The sequence below is a fragment of the Amblyomma americanum genome, chromosome 4 (assembly GCF_052857255.1).
Source record: "Amblyomma americanum isolate KBUSLIRL-KWMA chromosome 4, ASM5285725v1, whole genome shotgun sequence".
NCBI lineage: Eukaryota > Metazoa > Arthropoda > Arachnida > Ixodida > Ixodidae > Amblyomma > Amblyomma americanum.
In genome coordinates, this window is record NC_135500.1 from 18,319,165 (window position 1) to 18,347,032 (window position 27,868).

Here is a 27,868-nt window from a genome sequence, read left to right on the forward strand (position 1 = left end):
AGCGCACAAGCAAGAACAATTGTTACTGAAAAGGAGTCATGGCAGGGGCCGCTTAGCCGGTTCTTGTTGGAAAATTTTGGTAAGCTTGATGTAGAAGACCCCTTTCTTACCAAAAAATCTGATGAAATTTGTGAATTCTCAGAATCGCATCGTGATGTTGGACGCGACTTTTCGGTTGATGTTGTCGATTTATTTTATTCTGTTTCCCACGAAGCTTTGTTCACTGTAGTCAGTGAGTGCATTGAAAGTAAAGACCCTGCTGCTTTTAAAAATACTGCGGGCGTATCTATCGTTGAGTTTTTAACCCTTTTACTGTTTTACTTACAATCTGCCTTCGTAACATTTGACGAGCAGTGTTTTCTGCAGAAAGCTGGCATATGTATATGTTCCTGTGTTGCACCTGCTTTGTTTACTATATTCATTTCCCAAAAGAATCAAATTTTGCACCAGGTTTTACCAGTTAGGGACGCTTTTTAAAGTGTTGAGATATGTTGACGACTTTTTAATAATTTCTACTCAGGACGGAAGTTTGAACTTCGAAGAAAGTGTGCGCGATGTTTTATTCTTATTTAGACAACATGGAAGTGACAAAAAAGGAGCTCCTGCCATATGCTTCTGCTCATTCCAAGCCAATTAAAAGGGGGATCGCTTCACTTTGCCTCGAATCCGCCCTCAGACAATCACGCTCTCACAAGATGCAACTAAGTTTTCAAAACCAATTGTCCAGGCTGTCTTCAGCTGCGTTCCCTGGTTCGCTCGTAACGGCGGTCGCTGAAAGTCTGCTACAGAAGATGAAGAGGAAGGCTGTGAGAGCTGGGGAAGATGTCCCTCGAGAAGAGGTGGTGCGACCTGTGGCGATGCCCTAGGTGCGCAAGTTAGCCCACAACTTGAAAAAGGTCGCGAGTAGGCATCGTGTGCCGCTTGTTTTTTCAGCCCCTGATAAGCTCGGAAGCCTTTGCTCTCGTATTGAAAGAGGACGCAAAGAAGAGAGAGGGTGTGGCACAAAACATAGGCGATCGTTCATGAAGTGCGCCGAAGGAGTCGGCTACAAAATTCCCCTGTCGTGCGGCAGCTTTTATATAGAGAAATCTAGGCGCTGCTTTAACGAGCGAATCAGGGAACACAAAAGAAATGTTGAGCAAGATGCCTAAGCATATAAAGCCCTGCCCGTCATGCTCTTGTGAGCCATGTTTTTCCGGTGCGTGAATTCTATCAAAAAGCAAAGATACAAAAGCCAGAGAATTCATAAAAGTTTTTTACGTTGCAAAGAAAGGAAGCATGCGCGTCAGCGAAACGTCCATATCTTTGTATAAGGCTGAGAACAACTTTTTCACTCGTTCGCTATCATATCAGTTCTTAAGATGGTAGTATTCCTTGCATGTAAGATGGTATATATTTGTGCGTGTTGCCTTCGAATATATCAGTTGCGATGGGTTCTCCGTTCCGTCTTTCTGCCTTGTGTTGTGTCTGTTTTCGCGCCTGTAACCAAAGGTGTACAGTTAGTAACTTACCCAGCAAGACGTTCTTTTAAAGGGCCACTGACCACCCTCTGGTCGAAATTATTTTCTACCCCTCTCGTAGCGAGGCATCGTCCCCGAATGGCGCGGCCGCAAATATTTTTTGAAAAGACCCGTTAATAGCGTCGTTACAGCCATCGCATCGAGTAGGTTTCGCAAGGGGAATTCACCCTTCCTCCTCCGATGTTAGCCGGAGGTGGGGTGTCTGGTGGAGTACGTCACATGGCAACGTCATGGCCCCGCCTTGAAAAGAAATTCTTTTTTCCTACCCGGGATATTTCCTTGGGGCCGGGGGGGAGGGGGGGGGGGGGGGGCGGAGCGGCGGGGTCATCCAACATCCTCTCTATTTTGCTCCTCGGGTTTCCTCGGGGTATTTCCTCGCGATTTGTTTCTTTGTCCTTCCTCGCTTTAGTCCTTTTTGTTTGTTTCAAGCATTTTTTTTCACCTTATCCTCTCCCTACCCTGCCATTCCCGGTGGGGTATGCAGCAAAACAGCTTGACCGCTGTCTTTTCCCGGCCTGTCTTCGTCTCCCGCTCCTCCACCGTCATTGCGCATTGCTTGAGGCGCGTGCTTTGGCGACCTTGCTCAGCTGTGGTGGGGGTGGTGGTGGCGGTGAAAGCGTCTATTTGAAAATTGCAGAGAGGTTGCGTGGGGATCAGTCCCTAGTGGGCCGCTCCCCTTACAGTAGTACTAGGTGGACTCCCTTATTCAGGGACCCCATTGGTCTGGGCCGCCACTCGAGCTCGCTGAACAAGGGCTTGTTGGGCCGGTATGTCCAGGCAGCTGAGCAGGGCCGCCTCCAAGTCCTCTCGGGTGGGGGAAGGGGTTAGGGGCGGAAGAGGAGGATAGTGTTGACATGCCCAGACCATGTGGAACGTGTCAGCCACCTCCCCACAGAAAGATCAGAGGCCAGAGAAAGAAGTGTCGAAATGTTTGAGTACTTCCGGGCACAGTAGAGTGTTAGGAAAAAGTCTAAGCAGTATTGTCTCGTCCGCTTTCCCTAGCCCCTTGAGAGGAGCCGGGTACTGACGGTGCGAGTCCCGGTAATAAGCGGAGATATCCGCTGTGCTCGCAGATGTTTTAACGCGACAGCGTTAAAGGCCCCGTGTCGCAGAAAAGCAGATGTCGTCGGCGGCGTTGACCATGAGCAGAAAAATTAATGTGGACTAGCTCAGCTAATCCAGGATATACAAAGCGAAAGATTCCCACGTTCACTGTGTTCTTTGGCGTTGTCGTAGACAATAGAGAGTTTTAGTTTCACGTACGTAGAGGCTTCACGTACGTAGAGCTCTTACGGGTGACCAGTGCGCATGCGCAGAACGCAAAGGTTATGACCGAGTCTCACGTACGTACGTGAGATTCGGATTTTTACGTTGCGGTCTTTGCGTTGCTTGCGTACGTAGCGTTGACATATGGCGGCACCCTGCCCGCCGGTTCACGGCGATAACAGCTTCGTCGCTAATCCCTCGAGGCGATATGGTGTTCTAAACTGCTGTATTCGCCTTCGAATTGCCCATTCTTACCCTCGCATAAGGTTTCAAGCGACAAATAGCTTTTGTTTTTCAGACAGAAGGGCGATTTTTCAGCTGCTAAGCCTGACGAAGTAGCGTTGGTCGTCGTCATAGCAACGGTCTCGCTATAAATGGCTTCGCTTAATGACTTGTCTTGGATGATTTTGGCTACAACCAGTGTCTGTGTTTCTTAGTAGATGGCGCAAGGCGTAACGCGCGGCGTGTTTCGCGTACGTGTAACTATAAGGGTTTCAAACCACCTGCGTGCACGCTACGTAGACTTCTCACGTTTACGTACGTGAACCCTCTACGTACGTGAAACTAAAACTCTCTAATGTTCTAGACAGAGATGGCTTTGAGGAAAGGAAGGGCCCATAACTGGCACCCTGGATATGCGGACGCCTCATTCATGCTTTGATACATGTGGCGATGGTGAGAGAGAGATGTGGCCTGAATGAAAATGCGCTGACAGAGTTGTGGCTGACAGCGGCACTGCAGCAATAGCTAGGCCGCAGCGTTCATTTGGTGATCAATCTCTCGCGATCAACCATTAACTGCATGCCACCTCCCAGGGTTGCAGGGAGGGCGCGCTGCCTATCCAGCGTGCTGAACACAATCAAAGCAGGCTTTTGCAGTTGGAGACCAACGCCATGCACATGAAATAATAATAATAATTGGTTTTTTTGGGGAAAGGAAATGGCGCAGTATCTGTCTCATATATATTTGGACACCTGAACCGCGCCGTAAGGGAAGGGATAAAGGAGGGAGTGAAAGAAGAAAGGAAGAATAGGTGCCGTAGTGGAGGGCTCCGGAATAATTTCGACCACCTGGGGATCTTTAACGTGCACTGACATCGCACAGCACACGGGCGCCTTAGCGTTTTTCCTCCATAAAAACGCAGCCGCCGCGGTCGGGTTCGAACCCGGGAACTCCGGATCTGTAGTCGAGCGCCCTAACCACTGAGCCACCGCGGCGGGGCGCACATGAAAGCGAAATTGAGGTTTCCACTGACCCACGGGGCCGGTTGTGCTCCTTTCCTTTCGGAAAATGAACGGCGTTTGCAAAGTTGTCAACGCCAATGAACTCTTAGAACGCCGTCGGCTCGCTTGATTTGTTTGGTTTTTGAGGAAAGGAAATGGCACAGTAACCGTCTCACATATCTCGGTGGACATCCGAGCCGCGCCGTGAAGGAAGCGATAAAGGAGGGAGGAAAAGAAAAAAAGAGAGAACTGAAAATTTAATGTTGCTTTTGAGGAAAGGCACGGCGCTGCGCAGCGGTGGAACACCTGTGGCTCTGTTACAGTGAAGAGCTCGGTGCTACTAGTGGCGCATGTGCAATAGTGACTAGGGAGAGAGAAATATCCGCGGCGAGGCGCGCGTTGTGAGGGTGGTGGTGGTGAAAACATTTATTAGGGATGAATAGGAGGTACGTTTGGATCAGCCCGTAAGGGACCGATCCGTACAAGCACTAGGTGGAGGTCCCTAGTATGGGACCCCAGTGGCGGTTGCCGCCGCCCGGGCGCGCCCGACTAAGGCTTGTTGGGCCTGTAAGTCGTGGCAGCCGAGCAGGGTCGCCTCCCAGTCCTCCCGGGTTGGGTTGGGGATGGGGGGAATAGCGGGGTTGGAGGGGCAGGCCCAAACCATGTGATAGGTGTCAGAGGACACTGCACTACAGTGTGGGCAGCTGCCACTAAAGGAGGGGTCAAAATGTTTTAGCGCTGCCGGGCACAGCAATGTATTGGTGAGAAGGCGGAGAAGGAGCCGCTCATCCGCCTTCTTCAGGCCTTTACATGGACTAGGGTAAAGGCGATGACAATTTTGATAATATGTTGTAATATCTTTGAATGTATAGACCGGATTAAAATCGGGTTCCTGATCGGATGGGGAGGAGAAAACAGCCCGGTGAGAGAGCGCGCGGGCGGCTGCGTCTGCTGCCTCGTTTCCTGCCAACCCCTGATGAGCAGGGGCCCATATGAGGTAACGGTGTGCGGGGTCCGTATCCCGTATGCAATTTTGGTATATTCGATAGGCTAGGAAGGGAGTGCAGCCTTGTTCGACGTTCCGACAGGCCCCTCGCGAGTCGGTGATTATGTATTTTGAATTGGAATGTGAGGCCGCGAGAGCAATCGCGACCTCTTCTGCTTGTGTTACACTGCGGGCTCTGAAAGTTAGGCCGTTAACTGTGTTGCTGTTGTGAACTACCGCGGCCGTGTACCATCCCCCGTGGTGAGGGCCGGAGGCGTCCACGTAGTAGACACCTGTTTTGTTGCCATAATATCGGGCTAGCGCTTCCGCTCGTGCCAGGCGCCGACCATTATGGTCTTCGTGTGACATGTTTGCTGGAAGAGGCCGCACGTGGAGGGCACGTCTCCACAGTTCCGGGATGCGAAACCTGTCTTCCATTGGAGGGGTGTGTTGGATATGGAGTCGAGCAAGAAGGCGGCGACCCGACTCCGTTAGCGACAGGCGCGTGTACTGGTTTGTAAGGTGCGCCTCCCGGAGCTCCCGGAAAGTGTTCACCACCCCAAGAGCCATAAGCCGGCTGTTTGAAGTAGTGATGGGGAGGTCAAGGGCACGTTTAACAATTTTGCGAAGGATGACCTCAAGGGCGTCCTCCTCTTGTTTCCGTAGGTGGAGATAAGGAGTCTAATAGAGAATTCGACTAGTTACGAAGGCGTTTGCCAGCCGCAAGGCATCCTTACTTCGTCACCCTCCGCGTTTGTTGGAAACCCGGCGGACCATGCGGCCCACCTGGTCCCCCACCTTACGGAGTTTGGCCAATGTAGTGTCTGGCCGCCTGTGTTTGTGGATGTAGAGTCCGAGTACCCGTATCTCATCACTTTCGCGTATGGGACCGCTCTCAAGAGAGGGATATATTTTAGTTGTGCACTTCTGTGAGGGGCGGAGGTGCACAAATTCCGATTTTTGAGGGGTACAATGAAGACCGCAGCGGCGGGCGTAGCGGTCTACTATCGTCGCCGCTGTTTGCAGGCTGGTTTCAATGTCTCCTGTGCTGCCCTGTGTGGCCCACAGAGTGATGTCATCGGCGTACAGGGCGTGCTGCACGCCGGCGACACCACTCAGCTGGGCCGGCAGGTGCATCATGGCCAGATTAAAAAGCAGCGGGGAAAGTACCGCGCCTTGAGGGGTTCCCCGCGTGCCGAGTAGGTAAGGACCATGGTCTCTATCTTGAATTCGAATGTAGGATTGACGATCCATTAAAAATTGGCTTATGTATTGGAATGTGTTGAGGCCACAGTCGGTGTGACTTAGGTTAGTGAGTATGATCTCATGTGTTACATTGTCAAATGCCCCTTTAAGATCCAGGGCGAGTACTACCCGGTCATTATGGGGGCATTCGAGGGGGTCAAGGACTTCCCGATTGAGTTGCAGGAGGACATCCTGTGCGGATCTGTGTGGGCGGAATCCGAACATGGTGCTCGCAAAGACTTGTTTGTGTTCAAGATATGTAGATAACCGATCCCGCACCATCGTCTCCATTAGTTTGCCCACACATGAGGTGAGAGAGATGGGGCGGAGGTTATCTGTGTCAATTGGTTTGCCAGCTTTAGGAATAAAAGTCACCAAAGCCGTTTTCCATTCGATTGGCAGGGGGGTGTCCCCGCGCCAAATCGCATTGACATATTCCAGGAGGGACTGGTATGCCAAGTCGGGCAGGTTCGTCAAAAGCTTGACGGTGACCTTATCCCGTCCTGGCGCAGTGCCCCGTTTCATTTTGGCGAGAGCCGCCCGCAGATCATGGAGCTGGAAAGGTTGATCCAGCTCCGTGTTCTCTCTGCCTGCATAAGAGTACGCAGATCCACGGGGGTCTTGGGCTGTACATAGATACTGGTCCCGAAGTTTCTGTGCCAGTTGAGTCGTGTTGCCAGGAAAATGGTGCATGGCTTGCTGCAAATGTTTTTGTGTTTCGGTTCGTGTTTGGGTTGGGTCGAGTAGGGCTCGAAAGAGACGCCAAGTGTTTCGGCTGGACATTTGTCGCGCGGCCGTGTTGCATCTATCTACCCAGTTGGAGTCGGCGAGTTGGGCCGCGTACTCTGCCGCTTTCTGGGTAAGCTCGGCAATTCGAGCTTTAAGCTTTCTGTTGTGTTTCTGGCGTCGCCAACGGCGGACGAGGCTGCGACGGGCTTCCCAGAGGTGTAGAAGGTGGTTATCCACGTCCGTGACCGCCTCTGAGAGCTGGATGTGTGTTTCATGCGAGGAAAGGTGTGCCAGCAGCTGTTGGGACCATGCTGTGTAGCCTTGCGCGGAAATGGGTGTATTATCAAGTGAGTTAAAATTTTGCCTGAATTTCGTCCAATCTGGGATATGGGCTTGTGTTCTGGGACGCTTGAGGGGGCGTGTGCGTAGTGTAGTGTTAATGATGCAGTGGTCGCTACCGAGGGTCTCCTCGGTGTTGAGCCAGTCTGCGTGTTGTATGTTGCGAGTGAAGGTTAAGTCCGGACACGTATCCTGTGTCACGGAATTTCCTAGCCGGGTTAGGTGGACAGGGTCCGTGTGGAGGGTGAGGCCCAACGTGGACGCAAGCTCCGCCAGCTTACGCCCGCGTGACTCCTCCTTGCGATACCCCCATTGCTGACTGGGAGCGTTAAAGTCGCCCACAATAAGCAGGGGATCGCGGCCCGCTACTCTTAGCGCGCGGCTAAAGAAGTCCGCAAAAGTCACTCGCTTTAGTTTGGGAGAGCAGTACACGTTGAGTATATGCAACGGTGGGTCCCTGCGGCGGACTGGTAGGAGGGTCACCATTACATAAGAGTACTCTAGTGGGAGGTCGAGATCCACTAGATTTGCTGTGTAGTCTTTGTGGACAAGAAGACAAGACGCGGGATCCTGTTGGAACGTCGTGTAATTTGAAATTGTGGCGCCCAGGCCTGGCTCTTGGAGGGCAGGCAACCACGGCTGGTAAGAACTCGAAATTTTCAAGGTAGAGGCGGAAATTGGCCCGCTTAGTGCGGTCCTTAAAGCCTCTACAGTTCCACTGTGTTATTGAAGTTGACATGGCCGAATTGGAGATGGCGGAATTCCTTTGATTAAGGTGTCTCGCCATGATTTAAAATTCTTGGGGGGGGGGGGAGGAGGAGGGATTGGCTGCCTCAGAGCCAGCTACTTGCGCCATCAAGGGGGTGATGACGGAAGGAGCGGGGCAGTTGTCCTCATTGTCCGAATCAATAATCAGACTGGTGAATTTTGAAGGGCGGGATACGTCCCTAATGGGTCCCGTCCGACGGAGGAGACGGGGGTTGTCCGAGATGTGTTTTGAGACCACCGCGGGGACGGCAGATTTGACCTTTGTCAAGATCTGGTCCATGGCGGTCTCGATCATATATCGCAATTTAGAGGTTAAGCGCTCCTACATCGCAGAGATGGCTGTCACGAGGGCAGGCGAGATCTCCGCGTCGCTCTCCATTGCGTCCGAGTTCTGCGGGCTCGGTGCGGCGGACGCCAATTTTGATTCTAAATTTTGAATTTTGTTGAGCAAAAGCTCATTCTGTGCCCGGAGCACGTCTATCTGTTTTTTGTATTCCGCGTCGAGTGCGGAGACGGTTACGGGGGAGGGTGAGGGATGGGAGGAAGAGGAGGCGATCTCAGCCCAGCTGCTCACCTGTTTGTGGTGTTGAGGCGCTGACGCCCGGGCGTCGGCAGCGCCAATTGTCTTGAGGGCCGGGAAGTGGCCAGTGTCTCTGCCGCTGGGCGGTGGAGGCGCCGTCTTCTTCCCGGGCGCTGGTTTCACCGACGGTGAAGAAGGTGACGATGTCTTGTGGTCGGTGCCGTGAGCACCACGCGGCGTTCCGCCACCGGCACCTGGTTTTGAATGACTTGGCTGCTTGCCAGGTCGCTGGTTTTTTGGCACCTCTGGGCGCTTAGCCTTGGGGCCATGCACCTTGAGCTGCCGGAATTTTCCCGTGCAGTCGCGGGAGTTGGTAGCGTGGGCTTGCCCACAGACTGCACAGGACAGACTGCATTCATGCTGCGCCTTGACTCCGTCGACGGTCGGCGCCGTTTGGCTACACAGGCCGCACTTTTCATCCGGGCAGGGGCAGGTGTCTGCTCGGTGGCCCACAGTGCCGCACCGCACGCAGGCCGGAATGGTTCTCTTGTACGGACGCACAAGGGTCACCTCAGAGTTGTAATGCACATATCGCGGCACCACTTTTCCCACGAAGGTGAGCGACGCGACGTCGGATTTGCCAAGCTTGCGGATATCGGCAAGCTCTCCAGCACGCCACTGGATCTTGTTTTGGAGGGACTCACTGGTCTCGTGCTTGGCCACGGTGATGACGCCGCGGCACACGTCTCCAGTGAGTTTCAACTGGCCGTACATGGAGAGCTGGCCCTTCAGTGATGTTAGTTGAAAATCCCGCAAAAGCTTGTCCGCGACGTGCGGCTCTCTGGTGCCTGCGACGATCAGGTTTTGCTCTCATGTGGGGAGCAGGCTGAGGGATGCTGCGGCCTTGGCGCCCAGGTAGTCCGCGAACGCTGCTCCCAGCTCGCCATGTTGGTAGACATCCCTGAGAGCGACGGTCACCCGGGGCTTCAGGATGATGACGATGTCTTCTGGATGAAGACGCGGCAGTGGCTTTGGTTTCCTAGAGGGTCCGGTCTTAGACTGGGCCCCTCCGTGAAGCGCTGCAGCGCGCGCAGCAGCGCTGTGCCGTGTTGAGCGGCCTGCCGACGTGGCGTCCGCTTTCTTGGAGGCGGCGTCCCGCTTGCGGGAGCGGCGTTCCACTAGTTTGAGGAGCCTGGGGTTCTCGATGGGCGTAGAATCCGGACTCTCAGGCGTTGGAGCTGAAGGAACCTCGGACCAGGCCATGGCGTCCGGGTCGTAGCCGCGTTGTACTTTTTGGGCAGCCATCTTGACACGGGTGGGCGACTCACTCACGGCCGAGCGTCGGCGTAGGCGTTAGGCCTAGCGCCGTCGCCACGAAACGCAAGTGAGGATCGGCCCTAAAATGGGTAAATGTTGCCCCACCTGTGTGTGAGTGGTGTCCACAGGTAGCTGTCGACTTCGCGAACAAAGACGCGGCTGTGTTGACGGGGTTCCGGCCGAGGAACCGTGGCTCCAGCCAAAAGTTGGTGGAGACGATGCGCTGTATGTCCACTCGCTTCGCGCGCTCACAGCGCCCTCCCCGCGCGTTGTGAGGTCATGTGCCTCCTCGGTGTACCGCCACGGCGAAATCGCAAGTTCGCGGCCAGTAAAGCTCTCGCTTTAAAATCCCTTTTCCCCCTCCTCCTCCTCGCAATGTACGTTACTGCCCCAACAGATAGCGCGTGATGGCAGCACCTCCCGCTCGTCTCGTTCGGGCGCAGTGGGAACGTGCGGCCACGCAGGAATCACGCGTTGAGCGGCGAACAACGCAGCGCACATCCAAAGTGCGTTCACCACGAAGCTTGCGGCTTGCTGCCCGTTCGTTCGGCACAGAAGCTATTGTAACGAAGCGTACGTCGGGACGGAACGGTGGCTCCGCCGCCTCGAAGAAGTTGATCAGCAGGTGTCGATGGGTAGCATGAATTAACTTGATTTATTTAAAATGGGCCCAAAATATCATTTAAACTGAACAAACTGATACAAACTGAGACATGGGAGAGGCATTTGCCCTGCAATGGGTGTAGTAAGGCTGATGATGATGATGATGATGATGATGATGATGATGATGAAACTGATACAAAAGGCCTAAGAGTAAATAACGCAGTCAGTCATACGAAGGGGCACGCAACATCTTCCGAGCAGAGGTCCCGAGCAGCAGGACCGCAACCGTTCCTCCATCGTCTTCGCGCCAAAAACCCCCTTTTAAATACGTTTGCCCAGGATCCTGGGGACACTTTTAGTAACCAATAGGAAATGCTGTTGTCGAAGCCAATGAGAACGATTTCTTTAAAACGAAAGCAGCCAATAGCACGCCGGTGCCCGCGAGGTTGTTTACTCGAGAGCACCGCGCAAATTCCACGAAGACGCGCGCATTTCCGCTTGGCACACAGATACAAACACACAGAACGACATCCGAAACAAAGGGAACGCAAAGCTCCCAGTCAGTGCACCACGCGACCCGCCGCTCGCGCTCTCAGCCCTCGCGGCTCGTCTCCGACGCATCTGGTCCGCTGGGCAGTGTGCTGCCCGAAGCAATGACTTCGCGCGACTCTCCTGGAAACCACAGGGGGTCCGCGCGCCCGCTCTGGTGTCTCGGACACGGCCTTGGAAGACATTGTCCCCCTGCAGGCAGCTAACCGTGCGTCTCAGTGCGTTTTACTTTAACTAAACATTCGAACAAGTCCGGCAGGCGGTCGCACAACGCCTGCTTACAAAGAGCCAGAGGGAAAACGGCTCTGGCAAATGTCGGGGTGTGAGCCTCTCTAATGGCTCCCCGCACAGCAGCGAGCACAAAGACAGCAACAGTCGCACCGCGGGGAGAACACATTCCGCTTGCTCGAAAAACTGGCGCGCGAAACCTGTGAAGCTCGCTACGCGACACTATGCTGGCTTTCGTGGCATCGGGTTAGTCGAGAACGATGTGCCGACGAACTACGACTGCAACTGGAGTCCCGCGCGTTTCTGCAGTGCGCCTGGCAGCGCTTCTACGTGGTTTGCCGCTCCGCGCTTCCGTTTCACGGTACGTGGCGGAGCGGTTTGTCTAAAGGCGCGCTCACATTAGCGGGAAAACGCGCAACGCTGGACGTTTTCCGCGTGCCGCTTCCCGCGCAAGCCGGTTTTTCTCCCGCGGACAGCCTGCTCTGGCAAGGCGTCGCGCCGAACGGGCGATGGCGTTCGGTGTACTCCCTGGCAGTGCTGCAACACGCTGTCGCGTTCCACTCTTAAAGGCGAAGCTTAAGCGTCCTCCAAATGTTTTCTGCACTCCGCGCCTTCGATGTTATCTGAGGCTGCTTTGCCTAGCAGACGTTTTTGCCTAGGATCGTGGTTCGACTCCACTCGCTACATGCACATCCAACGACGAAACAGCGTCGTAACATTTTCTCCGCACACTGAACGATCGAGAGGTGCGATAGGCTCGACCACCTCAACAAGTTAGCAAACGCATCCTTTCATATAACTTTGTTTTTGTCAGTGACATACCCAGTTAGCGAGTTTCCTTTTCACGGATGTTTTTTTTTTGTGCGTGTATGTGTGTAAGAGAGGTCTCCCCGCCGTTTTACGACCGGAGGGGCGGGAGTCGCTTTTCTTCGAAACGCATAGCGAAGCGCGGAGCCGGAAACCGTCCGGTATTTCTTGGAATTGCACATTTGCACTTCTCCGTAGGTGTTTATGAATTCTGTGCGTTTGTGTATTTTCTCTGCTCCTAAACTTCCTGTCTCTCAACGAAGCCGAGAAGAACCAAGGCAGCAGCAGTGTAGACAAGATGGACGAGCGACAAGCAGTGTGTCTGCGGAGCGGTCGAGTGTGCGAGAGAGGTAAAGGCTCTACGACACACGAGACGGCACACGCTCAAAACACGCTGAACCATACACGAACTGGCACGAATAACTAAAGACCTTTTTTTTGAGGGGGGGGGGGGGAGGGAGGGAGGGAGGGAGGGAGGGAGGGAGGGAGGGGAGGGGATTCTATGCGTGTGCGTAAACGGAAGGCCATGGGCTAGTGAAGTTGCCGAGTTGTTGCTCAGGGACCGATCGCGCGCGCACACCGAAGCTGGTAGCTTGGTTTTGTATGAGTTAGTTTTTAAAGCGAAAGCTTTATTAATAATAATAATAAATGTTTTTTTGGGGAAAGGAAATGGCGCAGTATCTGTCTCATATATCGTTGGACACCTGAACCAGCTTTATTAAAAATAATAATAATTGGTTTTGGGGGGAAGGAAATGGCGCAGTATCTGTCTCATATATCGTTGGACACCTGAACCGCGCCGTAAGGGAAGGGATAAAGGAGGGAGTGAAAGAAGAAAGGAAGAAGAGGTGCCGTAGTGGAGGGCTCCGGAATAATTTCAACCACCTGGGGATCTTTAACGTGCACTGACATCGCACAGCACACGGGCGCCTTAGCGTTTTTCCTCCGTAAAAACGCAGCCGCCGCGGCCGGGTTCGAACCCGGGAACTCCGGATCAGTATTCGAGCGCCCTAACCACTGAGCCACCCCGGCGGGGAGCTTTATTGGCCGCAAACTCACGATTTCGGCGTGGCGGTACTCCTTCGAGGCACGCGACGTCACGCGTGCCTCGCCGCGGAAGGTTACTGTGCTTCGCACGCTCGCCGCGCCATCTGGCATGACGTCACACCGCGCCGCTAGCCGCCGCCTCCGTTTGGTAGGACGTGACACCGCGTTCCTCGTCGTCGCGCTCGCCTCCGCTCGCTTCGACAGCTGCGTCGCATGCGTGATAAGATGTCGCAGGATTGAAAAGGAGCTGGCGTGCGCCGCAACCACAGTTCAGGCGACAGTATGGACGGCGACGATTCTGATAAGCTGGAGGAGGCCTGGGATCGACAGCGGAACGAGATGAAGAGGAAACGAATCGCCCAGGAAACAGACGAACAGCGCGCCGAACTACTGGCTAAACGCCGCCGTGAATATGCAGCCGCGAGACAGGCACGTTTAACGTCCGGTGTCTCGACCGCTAGCAGCAGCGACGGCAACCGGAGGAGAGACCTGAGTCCTGCTTCACTGAAGACGGCCCGTGATGAACGATGGAATAGGACCAAGAGACTTCAGCGGCGGGCTCAAGAAACCGAAGAACAACGTTCCGTTAGCCTAGAGAATAGGCGTGAGAGTGACGCGACCCCTTCAATCCTTGGATAGCCTCGGTGTGGAAATCAAACATGGACCTACCAGTTATACTGGACGTTTATGCCTGTGCTTCATACGTTGTGAAATATGTGAACAAGGCCAACCGGGGAGTTTCACACTTGCTTTCGCTGCATATATCCTGGCATCGCAGAGCCAAGCCACTGCCATTTTTTTTTTTTGTCGGGGCTCCTCGAGAGGCCGGCATCCCGGCGCCGCCGAAGTGGGTTTGTTTTGATGCAAATGCGGCAGATGGAGGCAACGACTGTTAACAGGCAGTGAGGCGGCCCGGCCTTGCAACGTCGCGTTGAGGCCACAAGGTGCGGCCGACGCGCGCACCCCTGGAGTTTTGAGGGAGGGTGCGTGTAAATTTATTGCTTTGGACAGCACAGCGCCAGACGGACCGGGACCGGGTGCCGCAGAGCGAGCAGCAAGGGGGGGGGGGGGGGGGGGAGCGTGTCCAGGGCAGCGCGCGTGGTTTGCACTGGGTGTTCGCCTTCCGTGTGCCTCCACTGGCGTTTTTGTGCGTTTGTGTCTCTGTTTTGTAACCAAGCGGAAATGCGGAACGTCTTCGTGAAATTCGCGGGGTGCTCGGGACACAACAACCCCGTGAGCACTGACGCACTATTGCTCCTTTAGTCTGAACGAAATTCTCCTGATGGTCTCTAACAAGCGCATTTCCTACTGTTTATAAAAAGGGTACCCTGAATACTGGGAAAGGGGATTTAAGGGCGAGTTTCTGGCGAGAAGAGAGGAAGATAGGAGGGCAAGTCGCTGGTGAGCGCCCGTGCAATAAAGTACATCGTGCCCGAAGAAGTTGTCCAGTCTGTTCCACAGAGTCTCGCCGGATCACCGAACCATCAGAAGACTTCAAGGTAAACACCATCAATATCTCGATCACCAAGATCGATCGATCACCCATCAAAAACAAACGGGGCTTATTTCTATTTGCACTTGCACGGAAGTCAAGTCTCGTTGGGTGCGGATCCATACGTCGAATGTTGTGGTTTTCGTGTAGAACCCACCCTGCAGAACTATAACTTGCGCAATGGAGAAGAAGAAAAACCTTCAGTGCAGGTGGCGCACATGTATCAGCTCGCAGGGTGAATGTGAGTGTACGTGAAAAGGCATAGGGACGCTCGTTTACAAGTTTCCGCATTCATATTCAAGCAGCCAAGCTACCCCAGCTTGCTATACATCGCGCTGTGAACCCACCGCGACATAATCGAAACCCAGCCGAAGAAAAAATTGAGAATTGCACAGTTTGGTTTGTGTGCGTGTGTGTGTGCGCGCGCGCGCGTGTGTGTGTGTGTGTGTGTGTGTGCGTGCGTGCGTGCGTGTGTGTGTGTGTGTGTGTGTGTGTGTGTGTGTGTGTGTGTGTGTGTGTGTGTGTGTGTGTGTGTGTGTGTGTGTGTGTGTGTGTGTGTGTGTGTGTGTGTGTGTGTGTGTGTGTGTGTGTGTGTGTGTGTGTGTGTGTGTGTGTGTGTGTGTGTGTGTGTGTGTGTGTGTGTGTGTGTGTGTGTGTGTGTGTGTGTGTGTGTGTGTGTGTGTGTGTGTGTGTGTGTGTGTGTGTAAGACTACGTCTTTAGAAGAGCAAAAGCGGAGACCAACCGCAGGACAGTCTTGTTGCAGTGGGATAGAAACTATTTCACCAAAAAGCCACAGAGGAAGGTAAAATTGTTTTAGGATGAAAGTAAATGCTGTTGAGCACTCACCTGGTTGCACTTCCGAACCTGTAAGAGAAAAGAAGAAGACACTCCTGAGTTTATACCACCAGCAAGTCGTTCTAGATGATATTTGATTGTACAAACGTATGTCATGTAAGCTTAAATAAATCTAATCATGGTAGGAAACTCAAAACCTTTTTTGTGAATGCTTTTAAGTTGCGCTAATTTTGAGCCAAGATAACAATTCATAATTTAAGAGAATATGCTTGCGGGATAGTCGGTTCACGTTGTGGAAAGGCGTAAAAATAACGACGACAAGAGGTGCCTATGGTGTTGCACTCGTTTCTACGCCGGTTCCTTTTTGCGTAGTCTTAACCTTTATGGAACTAGTGATGCACATCGGGGGCTAACCGTGTGCGGACTTCGACGCTCTCGTTCATGATTCGTCTGTGTACGGCTCGCGTTCCTCCAGGAACACCTGCGCACGAAACGTTTAAAAAGACTGCCCTTTATACGCCTCCTCTCCTATAAAGGGCAGTCTTTTTAAACGTTTCGTGCGCACGTGTTCCTGAAGGAACGCAAGCTGTACAAAAACGAATCATGAACAAGAGCGTCGAAGTCGGCACGCGGTAAAGATGGTCCGGACCAGGACGATTTTTTCTTTAGCTGCGAAGTTTTTGAGAAAGCTGTATAGCTTTCCTCTGTAGCCGTATGGCGGCGCTTGGGTGGATGCCAATGAGTAATTGCTCCCTTATTATGGTCGAAGGCATTGTCTCCCAGCCTCAGCGTGCGAATTGGATGTGTTGCAGTTGACCATGAAGTAACTCGTTCACACAGTGTCAGAGCTCGGGAGTATCCCGTTGCTCAAGGGAATTCATGGCCGTAAAAACATAACTGATCGTCCTGAGTGCGAAGTACTCAGAAGCGCCACAAGTGGAAGGCTTGCCATTGTTCTTTCCTTTCACTCTTTTTCACTACAGCTGCTCTATAAGTGCTATCCAGTTGCTTTATGTCCGGAAGCAACTGGCTACGCATTATAATAATGCGATATTATTAGAAGCCTCATGATGGAAAATACCATGGCGTGGTTATTTATAAAATCTGCTGATTCGTCGAGGCAGCGATGACGCCAAGGGTCTTTTTTTATGCTCAAGTCCTGATTAGTCGACGGGATGTGTGACGCCATGATTGGTTCATGCCGTAGTTTATGGGGTTTAACTTGACAAAGGGACTCAGGCTACGAGAGACGAAGTGTTAGATGGCTCTGGATAATTTCCATCACCTGGGGTTACACGGCCGTCCAGAAGTTGGCCTCCTTCGAAATACGACCCCTGCCGCCGGGATCAAACCCATGGCTTACGAAGCAGCAGCCGAGGACGACATGCGCTGAGCTACCGCAGCGGCTTGAATCACATTATAAATCAACGCTACCGGGCCGAGCTATCAGGTACGATATGCAGGTGACATAGTCGAGTGGTTTCCGGGGAGTATGACAGTACAATACAACACAATACAAGGAGAGGCAGGCGTAGGGGATAACCAAAGAATAAGGTCGCTTTTTCAATCACCGAGCCAGGCCTAGCCCATGCGCTGCTTCGTTGCCGTTCCAGCAAAGCACGGTGGCGGTGTGGTGCTCGGCGGGTGACGTTATCCCTCCACCCCGCGAAAACAAAGCATCGTGATATGAACAAGTTACGAACAAACAAAAAGAGGAAAATAGGTGTGAGCTGACTTACACAATTCCTGATAGCTATGAGGAGGAGAAACTCAAGTCTGCACTTGTTGGAAGGTGACAATGGTGCTATATACAGAGTGAACAGCGCTCACTTATGCAAAAAGTATGGCTTTAAACGCACCACATGCACGATTTCAGGCCGCTGACGCCGATGGCCGTCGGCAACAGTTTCACCAGGAACAACTTCGTAGTTGACGATGTTGATGGGCGCAGGACTTTGCACGGTCCTAAATGCCGATTTTTACTAAACCGCTTGCTGCGCGCTGGGTTCCACACCCGCACCTGGTGGTCGCCCGGTTCGTAGTGCACTTCACTGTGCTGAAGGTTATAGCGCCGTGCATCGGCGGATTGCTGGACCTTAATGCGAAAGTGAGCCAGCAAGTGAGTCGACGTATGTCCGCCGACTCTTTTACTAGCCGTTCCCTTACGTCGTTTGTTTGTGGCTGATGCTCTGTTGTTCGATAATCTGTATGGCTAAGAGTGAAGATGCCCCGTAGGAGACGAGCTGTAAACACCTTGCCTTGCTCAGTAATGACTGCGGACGGGGCATCGCGCTCAAGCACATAAAGAAGTGAGCAATTTTGGCGGCTGTATCTCGCTGAAGGGCCTTCAATTCAGCGTAGCGGATCAAGTATCCATGAGAAAAGGAGCACGAACATAAGGCGACGGACGAAGACAGAACACTGGCGTTCATGGCGTGTGTTCTGTCTTTGTCCGTCGTCTTGTGTTCGTGCTTCTTTTCTCATGGACCTTCAATACCGAGTCGCCCAACTTTCCACTCCAGATCAAGTAGTCTGTGACGTACTACGACCCCCTTATGGCCGGTCGACGACAAAGAAAATGGTTCTAACGGTTTTTCATGGCTTTGTGATTTTTATTGATATTTTTACTTATTTATTTATTACAGATACCTGCAGCGCTCGAAGCCATTATAGCAGGGGGGGGGGAGGGGGGCACAATAACTTCTGCTCGTTTGGACGAAAGTAGAGGATAACAAAAATACAATACAAAGACTACTACAAAAAATACAAAACAAAACTGATAATAGGTGAGGAAAAGCATGCACAAAAGGAGACCAACCGCGCTCCATAAAAACAATGACACTAATGAAATGAAAAGACACCCGCAAGAGAACTGCGCGCCACGTCACACATCAAATAAGAATGCGCGGTATTGACCTTCCGTGCAGGACTCAGCGACGCCGGCCGGCAGCCTGTTCCACTGATTGATCGTCCGTAGAAAGAACGAGGTTTTGTCAAAATCTGTCTCATATTTAACCTCTCAGATCTTCCACTGATGATCCAGTCGTCTAGAAAAAAAGTGAGGTGGAAGCAGGTACCGTTCTTTGTCAATGCTCAGCTTTCCAAAATAAATGTGATGCATGGTTTGCAACCTCAAATGTTTCCTACGGTTAGCTTAAGATCCCCAACCAAGGTGGTTTTTAAGAGACGTGACACTAGTTGAGACTTAGTTGAGGGGAGCTAAATACGTTGCCCCGCTTAATCGCGGCTGACACAGTTAAAAACCGCCGGACTCCACTCCATGATCGCGTACGCTACTGAGTGCACGCCGACCACGGCGGGCCTTGCTCTGAAGGAAACAAAGGAACGACACTCTGGCTGACAAAACAGGCATTCGTTGCTACAACAAAGACGCCAGCTAGCAACAAAACACGCTAAGGAATCGACGTCGTGCGACTCACCAGCAATGTTATAAGCGATGTTCACCCACACTAGTGCAAGGGGAACTACGAAGCCGGACGGGACGAGATGCGGGAGCACGTTCTCCCCGCCTTTTCCTCGCCGCGATGGCGAAGAGCGCGCCGAAAAAAAAAAGGCGCTGAGGCAAAAAGGGCTGCAGCGTGGTGACCGGGACCTGACGGACGGACGACTGCGAGAGCACCGTAACTAGGACAAATATATCAGTTATTTCCTTTAGTTATATCAGTTAGCTTTAGAGCTAGGCTAGTTTGGTGAAGTGCTCGCAAAAGAGCAGGTTTATTTGTGAGCAGTTTATTTGTGTCAAGGTGCCTTATACATGCAGAATCGCAACAAAATGAAAAGGAGAATGAGAGAGGGGGTAAAGCCAGTCATCTCCTGATCAACAACAGGTGCGCAGAATTTTCTTCTCTTTGTACAATTTGACAGAAGTGTCGCCTATACATTTATCGCCGTTTTCTTTTATGTGGTAGGCCTCCAAAAGCTCACGCGCTGTTTTATTTTTACTTTTTCCTAGAACATTTTGTGATGACCCCCATAATGCGCAGGTCCACACGGGACGGAGAGGCAAAGAGACACCGTATGGCTCAGTTTAAACAAACAGATATATTCAATAATTACACATGATTAAGATTATACATCAGAGGCTGGGGCGTCCGAGCTTACGTGCCGACGACTTCATGGGGGCGATGGAGTGGCTCCGGAGTTGGGCTCGAGCGGTTGCTGGCAGAAGCTGCACGCCGTCGGGCTTCGGCGCTGAAGGCCCTCTTGGCGAACGATGTCGTCCTGAGCGTTCTCCTTCCGTACTGCTTCTCCATTTTTATATCCTCTTCTCCACACTCCCTAGGGTGAGGACGCCCACGCCGGAGGGGAAGGAGGGGAGGCTAGGGCTTTCACTTGGGCGCACAAACATACCACCGCACTTATTGTCTCGCCCCACTCACGTGTTGAGTCCGAGGGAAAGAAGGTTGACTTCGAGGTAGCGCATAGCGTCGGCCGTGGTACGGCGCGCTCTGGATCGCTGACAGTTCCCTTGTCCTGGAATGTGCCCGGGAGGGCCGCCCCTGAAACCGCCACGCCAATTGGGGAGGATAAAGCCTGTTTCCCCGCGGCGGCGGCGGTGGGTCCGGTTGGGTCCGGTTGGGCTTAAACCCCTTCGTTCTGGTTGTCACTCTCAACGAGCATGGCTGGGTAATTGATGATGCCCGTCATCTCGGTCTCCGTCTACGCCGCGCCGTCGAACGTGGAACCTCGTAGCACACACAAGGAATGTACCTCGTAGCACACACAAGGAATGTACCTCGTAGCACACAAGGAATGTCACACTCGCTCACCCTCCAGAAGAATGTTCTCCGAACATTTGAGTCCCTGCAGCTCCCCTTGTCTTTCTGAATCGCCTCGCACAGTGCGTCCGACAAAACACTTTTCGCTGCACTCAACACCACTGCACAACACCATATGCCTCCGCTGTCATAACTGGCGTCTCCAGGGGCAGCACTGATCTTCTTTTACAGATAAACATGGAACTCAGCACCCAAGCCTCTCCTTTCTAGTCCAAACTGGACGAAATAAATTTACCACAGTTACAAAGGAGCTCCCACTTCTAGCACGATCACGGAACAGACAAAAATAGATAACGAAAGGAAGTAGGGCAGGTTCTGCATGCGCTCCGCATGCTCTCCTGTGAAGGTGTTACTTAATGACAGAAAGGTTTAACTACTAACTCCGATAACTGAACACATACGCATATAGCAATGTTATGAGCTGCGGCATTACACAATTCTGACCAGTTCACAACTCCGCTCTGTTTACACCATTAGTCCGACTTAGCTTTCCGATTTCGCAGCGGATATCGGCCTTCATGAGTCATACTAAGTAAGTCTGTAACCCTTTGTCTGCTTTGGGACTCGCGAGGGCTCGTGGCAGGAGCCTCTCCTGGCGTTATCTGCGCGGCAACCTCGCGCGCTTCTTCTTCTAGCAATGCATGAAGTAAATCCGGTGGCATTCTGGCCGTCACCTCTGGCGCCTGCCGAACAAATGCAGGAGAGGGCGTTTCTTGCGAACTATCTGCGCGCTCCGCTTCACTTCTGTCCCCATCAAAATCCGCGCTTTCCCTTTCCTCATTTCGTGAATACTGAACCGGTGCCGACTTGAGGCGATTTGCGTGTATCCTTATCAAGCGCCGGTTCACGTCTCGGACTCTGAAGTTTACCGGAGAAAGCTTCTCGACAACCTCGCACGGTCCTCTCCACTTCGTCTGGAACTTACGAGCTAGCCCAATCTGCCTTTGGCAGTTTTCAATGTACACGCTGTCCCCCACATTAAACGGCGCGTCTCTAGCACTGCGATCGTGCACCTCCTTCCTGCGCTTCGCCGCTTTCTTTAAGGCCTCCTTTGCGATGTCCCTCGCCACTTGCAAGCGCGATTCTAGCTCCACCTTATAGTCGTCCAGTGAAGCGTATGGGACACGACGGGGGCCCTCTGGCACTTCACTAGGCTGGTCCGGGTCTCGGCCGTAGAGAAGAAAGAATGGCGATTCGCCCGTGCTCTCGTGTGCTGCGGAATTGTAGGCAAACATTGCATACGGGAGCCACAAGTCCCAGTCCCGCTGGTCGCGCGAAACAAAATGCGACAGGAACCCGGCCACGGTTTGGTTCAGTCGCTCCACCGCGCCGTTGCAAGCCGGATGGTACGGTGTTGTCTGCTTCTTAGCGATCTTAAGCAGCTCGCAAACTCTCCTCATTAGCTGCGACACGAAGTTCGTTCCCCGATCTGTCAAGAGTTGCCTCGGGGGTCCATGTCGGAGCACGATCTGTTCGACAAATGCTCTTGCAACCGTGTCTGCCTTCTGATCTGGGAGTGCTACCGCTTCCGCGTATTTTGAAAGGTGGTCGACAAATACTAAAATGTACTTGTTTCCGGAAGTGGTCGTGGGCAATGGGCCCATTATGTCCATACCTGTCCGCTCGAAGGGAGCCGAAACCTCCGGGTACGGCTGAATTGGAGCTGGTCTTCGTCCCTTGGGTGTTTTTCTTTCGAGACAGGAATGACACTTCGCACAGTAGTCTCTAACATCCTGTCGCATGCCACTCCAAAAGTACAAACGCTCCACACGCCTGCGTGTCTTCGCTACGCCAAAATGACCGGCGCATGGCGCATCGTGAAACGCGCGAAGAACCCTTTCTGTCCACGACCGAGGTATGACGACTCTCTCCCAAGCGGTTTTCTCTGGTCTCCCTTTCCTGGTTGGCCTCGTGCGCCGACACAGGGTGCCGTCTTTGCCAATGAAATAACCTAGCTGTTCGGGGTGAGACGGTGCGCCCTCTAAGCTTTCGATTATTCGCTTCAGGTCAGGATCTTGGCACTGTTCTGTGCGTAATTCGGCGGGGTCGACTACGGGGACAAACTCATCTTTAGCTGCCACGGCAGCTGTGCGGCTGAGTGCATCAGCATTCAGATGTGTCTTTCCTGACTTGTGCTCAACTTCAAAGCAGTATTCCTGCAGGTGTAGATTCCATCTAGCGAGTCGCGAGCTAGGGTCCCTGACACTCATCACCCATTTCAGAGGATGGCAGTCTGTGACTAGCTTGAATTTGCGGCCGTAAAGGTAGCATCTGAAGTGCTTTACTGCCCAGACAACGGCGAGGCACTCCCTTTCCGTAGCTCCGTACTTTTGCTCTGTGGGGCTCAGCTGTCGGCTAGCAAAAGCAATGGGATGTTCTTTCCCCTCGATAACCTGAGATAGCACGGCACCAACTGCGAACTTTGACGCATCTGTGGCCATAACGAAGGGCAAATTAAAATCCGGGTGGCGCAACAGCGGTGCACTCATTAGCTTCCTTTTCAGGGCCCCAAGAGCATCCTCCGCGTTTTCGTCCCAGCGAAAGGCGACATTTTTGGCTGTTAAGGCGGTGAGCGGCTTAGCGAGCTTGGCGAACTCCTCTATGTGCCTTCGGTAGTAACCGATCAGGCCGAGAAACTGCCGGACCTGGCGGACGCTAGTCGGGGATGGAAAATCCGAGACACACCTTAGTTTCTCAGGGTCCGGTCGCACGCCGTCAGCTGAAACAACGTGCCCGAGGTATTTCACCTCGTTTTTGAGGAATTGGCACTTAGAGGGCTTCAGCTTGAGACCCGCTCCTCTTAGTCGCACCAAAACCTGCTCAATATCGCTCAAATGGTTCTCAATACTGTCACTGTATATGATAATGTCATCCATATACATGAAGCACAGCCTCCCCAGAAGACCTGCCAGGATAACATCAGCGGTTCTCTGCCAGACAGCAGGGCTGTTGGCCAGACCCATCGGCATTCTTTTCCATTCATAGTGCCCTGAGGGCGTGTTGAATGCCGTTTTCTCGGCATCTGCCGGATCCATTGCTATCTGCCAGAATCCCGCCGCCATGTCCACTACCATGAAGTACCTGGCAGAGCCCAGCTGAGAAAGCGTCTCCTGTATATTGGGGATGGGGTATGGATCGATGCGAGTTACGGCATTTAGTTTGCGGTAGTCCACTACCAATCGATACGAGCCATCTGGCTTTTCCACCAATAGTGCTGGTGCTCCCCAGGGTGACTTTGAGTGTTCGACAATGCCGCGATCAATCAGGTCCTGCCCCTGCCGCTCCATCTCCTCACGTTGGGAGTAAGGAATCCTGTACGCACGCTGGTAAACGGGCGATGAAGTGCCGGTTTCTATCCTGTGCTTTATAACGCCACAGCAGCCCAAATCCAGGTTGGACGCGGCGAATACCTCCGAGTAGTCGTTCAGCAAACCAGCCAGAGCCTCCCTCTCCCTGGATTTTACGTGAGAAAGATCGAACGACACCTTTGGAGCAGCCGAAGGACTAGCATGCTCTACAGTTGCGAGTACCGTATCGGTGGGCTCACGTTTCTCTATCGCAGAGGTGAAGAAAGCCAATGTTTTGTTCTTGGGAAGGCTCAGTGGCTGCTGGCTACAGTTAACCACCCGTAGGGGCACTCTGTGGGCGTCATTAACTGTCACGAGGCACGCGGCTGCCTTCAGGCCATTGCTGAGAGAGTCGACCGGCTCAAGCACTCCCACGGCGCCGCTCTCTACATCTGAAGGCACAAACGCGTACAAAATGTGCTCCGACCAAGGAAGGACGACCGCCTCATCGACCAGCCTGACGGCAACCCGCGAATATACCTTCTCCAATGATCCCACTGTTTGACGGGTGTCAATATCGGTGATGCGAATCTCAGCCCCTCTCCTGTTCAAAAACGGAACTTTTGAGCCGCCCGCATTAACCTCTTCCTCAGAGAATGAGACTACTACCTTTCCTTTTCTCAAAAAATCCTGCCCTAATATACCTGACACTCCGTTTGGCAGAGACACCGTGTCCGGGCATACGTAGCAGGGGTGCTCCAATGCAATTCCGCCGAGAGAGAAGTGTAACCGGTAGAGTCCACTTATGCCAAGAGGATCCCCCGTTATGCCTACAAATTTGGTTGCCATACCACCGGACGCTTCCAACACCTCGCGGTCCCCCTTCCTTCGAAGCGTGTTAAAACTGCTCTCCTTAAGCAATGTCACCTTTGACCCCGTATCTATCAACAATTCCATGCAACAACCATTTAACTTGCGACGCACAACAGGGCATGCCTCGTCGGCCACACAAACTACCACCACCTCATCATCCACAGCTCCCTCCCCACGCTCCTCAGGCTGGGGAGGACTAACTAGTTTTTTGTCTCGGTATCTGGAGCCCCGCTGTAGGCTTGCTTAGGGTGTGTCTCGCCTGCTTCTCTTTGTGGCTCCCCACGGCGCACGTTTTGGCAGAACCTGGCGATGTGTCCGCGACCCTGGCAAGCGAAGCATACGATTTCTTCAAAATCTCGCATACCGCGCCTGTAGCTTTGTGGCGGTCTCCGGTTTCCAGCGAATGAGCGCTGTTGAGCGCGCGCTTCAACCTGGCGTTCTACCTGCTGAGATAGCAGCTGTTCTAAGCGATCTAATCGCTCTGTCAAGAGAGCAACCTCAGGGTTGAGCACCGCTCTCTCTATGACGCTTACTCTCGCTGCGGCTGTCGTTAACGCCTCATTTCGTTCCTCATCCAATGCGGCCTCCACGGCTTGGTCGAAATTGCTCGGCTTGCGCGAGAGCACGAACCGGCGCACGGGGTCTTGCAGACCAGCCACGAACAAAGCGGTCATTTCCTCTTTAAGTAGATCCTCCGCGTATTTCTTCCTTAGCTGGTCTCCTTCCTCCTCCCTGCTTAACGTATCGCGCGCTAGGCGCTGAAGCCGCGACGCAAATGTTCGCACGTCCTCCCCTACCATCTGTCCGGCGTCACGGAACCTCTGTACCCGCACGTGACGTGGTTCAGTGTCGAAATGCTCAAACGCGAGCTTCTTAAATTCCGCAAATGATTTTGTGGATTTTACTTTTTCGTCTCGCCATGCAAAATCATGAGCAGCTCCTGCCATCTTACACCTCGCCATTCCCAGCATTTGAGCATCGGACCATCCCCCCATTTTCCCAATCTCTTCTAGCATGGAAAAGAAATCGCAGATTGGAACCCCTGTCTTATCTCCCGTAAACGTCGGAATGACGCTTCCTAATGCCAGCATGCTTGCTCCGAGCGACGGCTGTGGAGTGGAAGCTCCCTCAGATAAAGACATTTTTTTTTTCAAGCCCTCCGGTGCCTCAAGCCTCTCAAATGGGGGTAAAAGTCCCACAATCAGTCCCGTGATTCCCTTTTGATTACAATTTTGAAGTCATGAATGTCGCAGCATTCAGAGGACATTTGCTTTTGAGACCCCACTTCTGACACCAGTGTGATGACCCCCATAATGCGCAGGTCCACACGGGACGGAGAGGCAAAGAGACACCGTATGGCTCAGTTTAAACAAACAGATATATTCAATAATTACACATGATTAAGATTATACATCAGAGGCTGGGGCGTCCGAGCTTACGTGCCGACGACTTCATGGGGGCGATGGAGTGGCTCCGGAGTTGGGCTCGAGCGGTTGCTGGCAGAAGCTGCACGCCGTCGGGCTTCGGCGCCGAAGGCCCTCTTGGCGAACGATGTCGTCCTGAGCGTTCTCCTTCCGTACTGCTTCTCCATTTTTATATCCTCTTCTCCACACTCCCTAGGGTGAGGACGCCCACGCCGGAGGGGAAGGAGGGGAGGCTAGGGCTTTCACTTCGGCGCACAAACATACCACCGCACTTATTGTCTCGCCCCCCTCACGTGTTGAGTCCGAGGGAAAGAAGGTTGACTTCGAGGTAGCGCATAGCGTCGGCTGTGGTAAGGCGCGCTCTGGCCCGCTGACAGTTCCCGCGGGTCACCGGCCTCCATTCTCCATCCATCAACTGACACTCGCTCCTCAAGGTAAGGCGCGCTCTGGCCCGCTGACAGTTCCCTTGTCCTGGAATGTGCCCGGGAGGGGCCGCCCCTGAAACCGCCACGCCAATTGGGGAGGATAAAGCCTGTTTCCCCGCGGCGGCGGCGGCGGGTCCGGTTGGGTCCGGTTGGGCTTAAACCCCTTCGTTCTGGTTGTCACTCTCAACGAGCATGGCTGGGTAATTGATGATGCCTGTCATCTGGGTCTCCGTCTACGCCGCGCCGTCGAACGTGGAACCTCGTAGCACACACAAGGAATGTACCTCGTAGCACACACAAGGAATGTACCTCGTAGCACACAAGGAATGTCACAATTTATCTTCTTAATAATGGGCTCGCATCCACCGCAAGAAAAGCAATGAGTGGGCAGATTTGTTTCTTCTTTATTTTGTGGGTTTCTCAGTAGGCACAGGCCACTACCCACCGCGGGTTCGAGCTTCGCGCGAGCCAAGGGCACCGATCAGCCGTCACCACACGCACCCTGGGGCACCGCTGCGGCGGCGTTCAACCTCTGCAGAGAGGAGAGCGGCTCGCCGCAAGAAACAGGCCTCCAAGTTCACAAAGGAGACGTTTATTGACGCCGTCCTCCAGCGGTACATACACACACTCAACAGTCACCCCGTCCCGGGGCGCGCTCAGAGCAAGGCTCCGGTGCGCGCTCGGGGCAACAAGAGAAATGCGCGCCGCTAGCACGCCGCTGCAGGAGATTGTCCCCGCGGCAGTGCTGTGATCTCTCTCGTGTCGGCCGATGGGCCGTTTGCGAGAGAGAGTGGGCAGTCAACGCAAGGTGCGCCTGTCAGAGGTCGTTGGACCCCTGGACAGGCTCGAGCCGCGGCGGATCGAGGACCCACGCTGGCGAGCTCGAGTATGAACTGGTCCGAACGGCAGAGGCCGGCTCGGACGAACAGTAACGTACGCACCTTACGCTGTCTCGGAGGGGTCTCTCTCTGGGCCCCGCTCGGAAGGTCGCGCGACCACCCCAAACGGGTTCCGAATTCCCGCCAAAAGTCACCAATGGCAAAGGCCCTTGGGAAGCCGAGGGCGGAGCTGCGGCCGAATGACAGCGATTAGCCACCAGCCGTCTCTCCGCCGCCCGAGGCGGGAGAAAGGGTAAGAGCGACGCGGGATGCCGCGCAGACGCCACGGCGGGAATCTAGCAGGTTTCCCACATCCTCCTCTCAAGTGCCCTCCTACCCATCGGCGAAAGCGTGCGGCAAAATAAAAAAATAAAAAAAAATTAATCCCATAAAACTACCACACTTCAGTTCCAGCCATAAACTCAAAAGAGAAACAAACAAGAACAGAAAACAAACAACACTTGCATACGTTTCAAGGAGACAAAACTAACTACACTGTACACTGTACACAAGGCCAGCTGACAGGTGGCCTGCAGCCTCATATTGTTCGGTGGCGCGGCCCATTGGGCCTGTCGGTGGCCAACTCACGCTTTTGCTGCCTTCAGGGTCCCGCTGGATGATTTATTGACGGCGGTCCCATGTCCTCCACAAGGTCATCAAAGTTAAGCATGAAGACGTCGACGACGCTCGGCAATCCCGAAGAGGACCCGCAACTGGAAAGGGCGCTGTCCTTCCTGCCCCCCTCTCG

The 27,868-nt window shown here is 53.3% G+C and overlaps 1 protein-coding gene across 1 annotated transcript in view; it reads right to left on the reverse strand.

Moving 5' to 3' along the window:
* The window catches only part of LOC144127747 (uncharacterized), a 378,448-nt gene that overhangs the window by 261,715 nt on the left and 88,865 nt on the right, over positions 1 to 27,868 (reverse strand). The window contains exon 4 of the mRNA XM_077660645.1: positions 15,486 to 15,503. Coding sequence (XP_077516771.1) covers positions 15,486 to 15,503 — 18 coding nt within the window. The remainder of the gene's footprint in view (positions 1 to 15,485; positions 15,504 to 27,868) is intronic.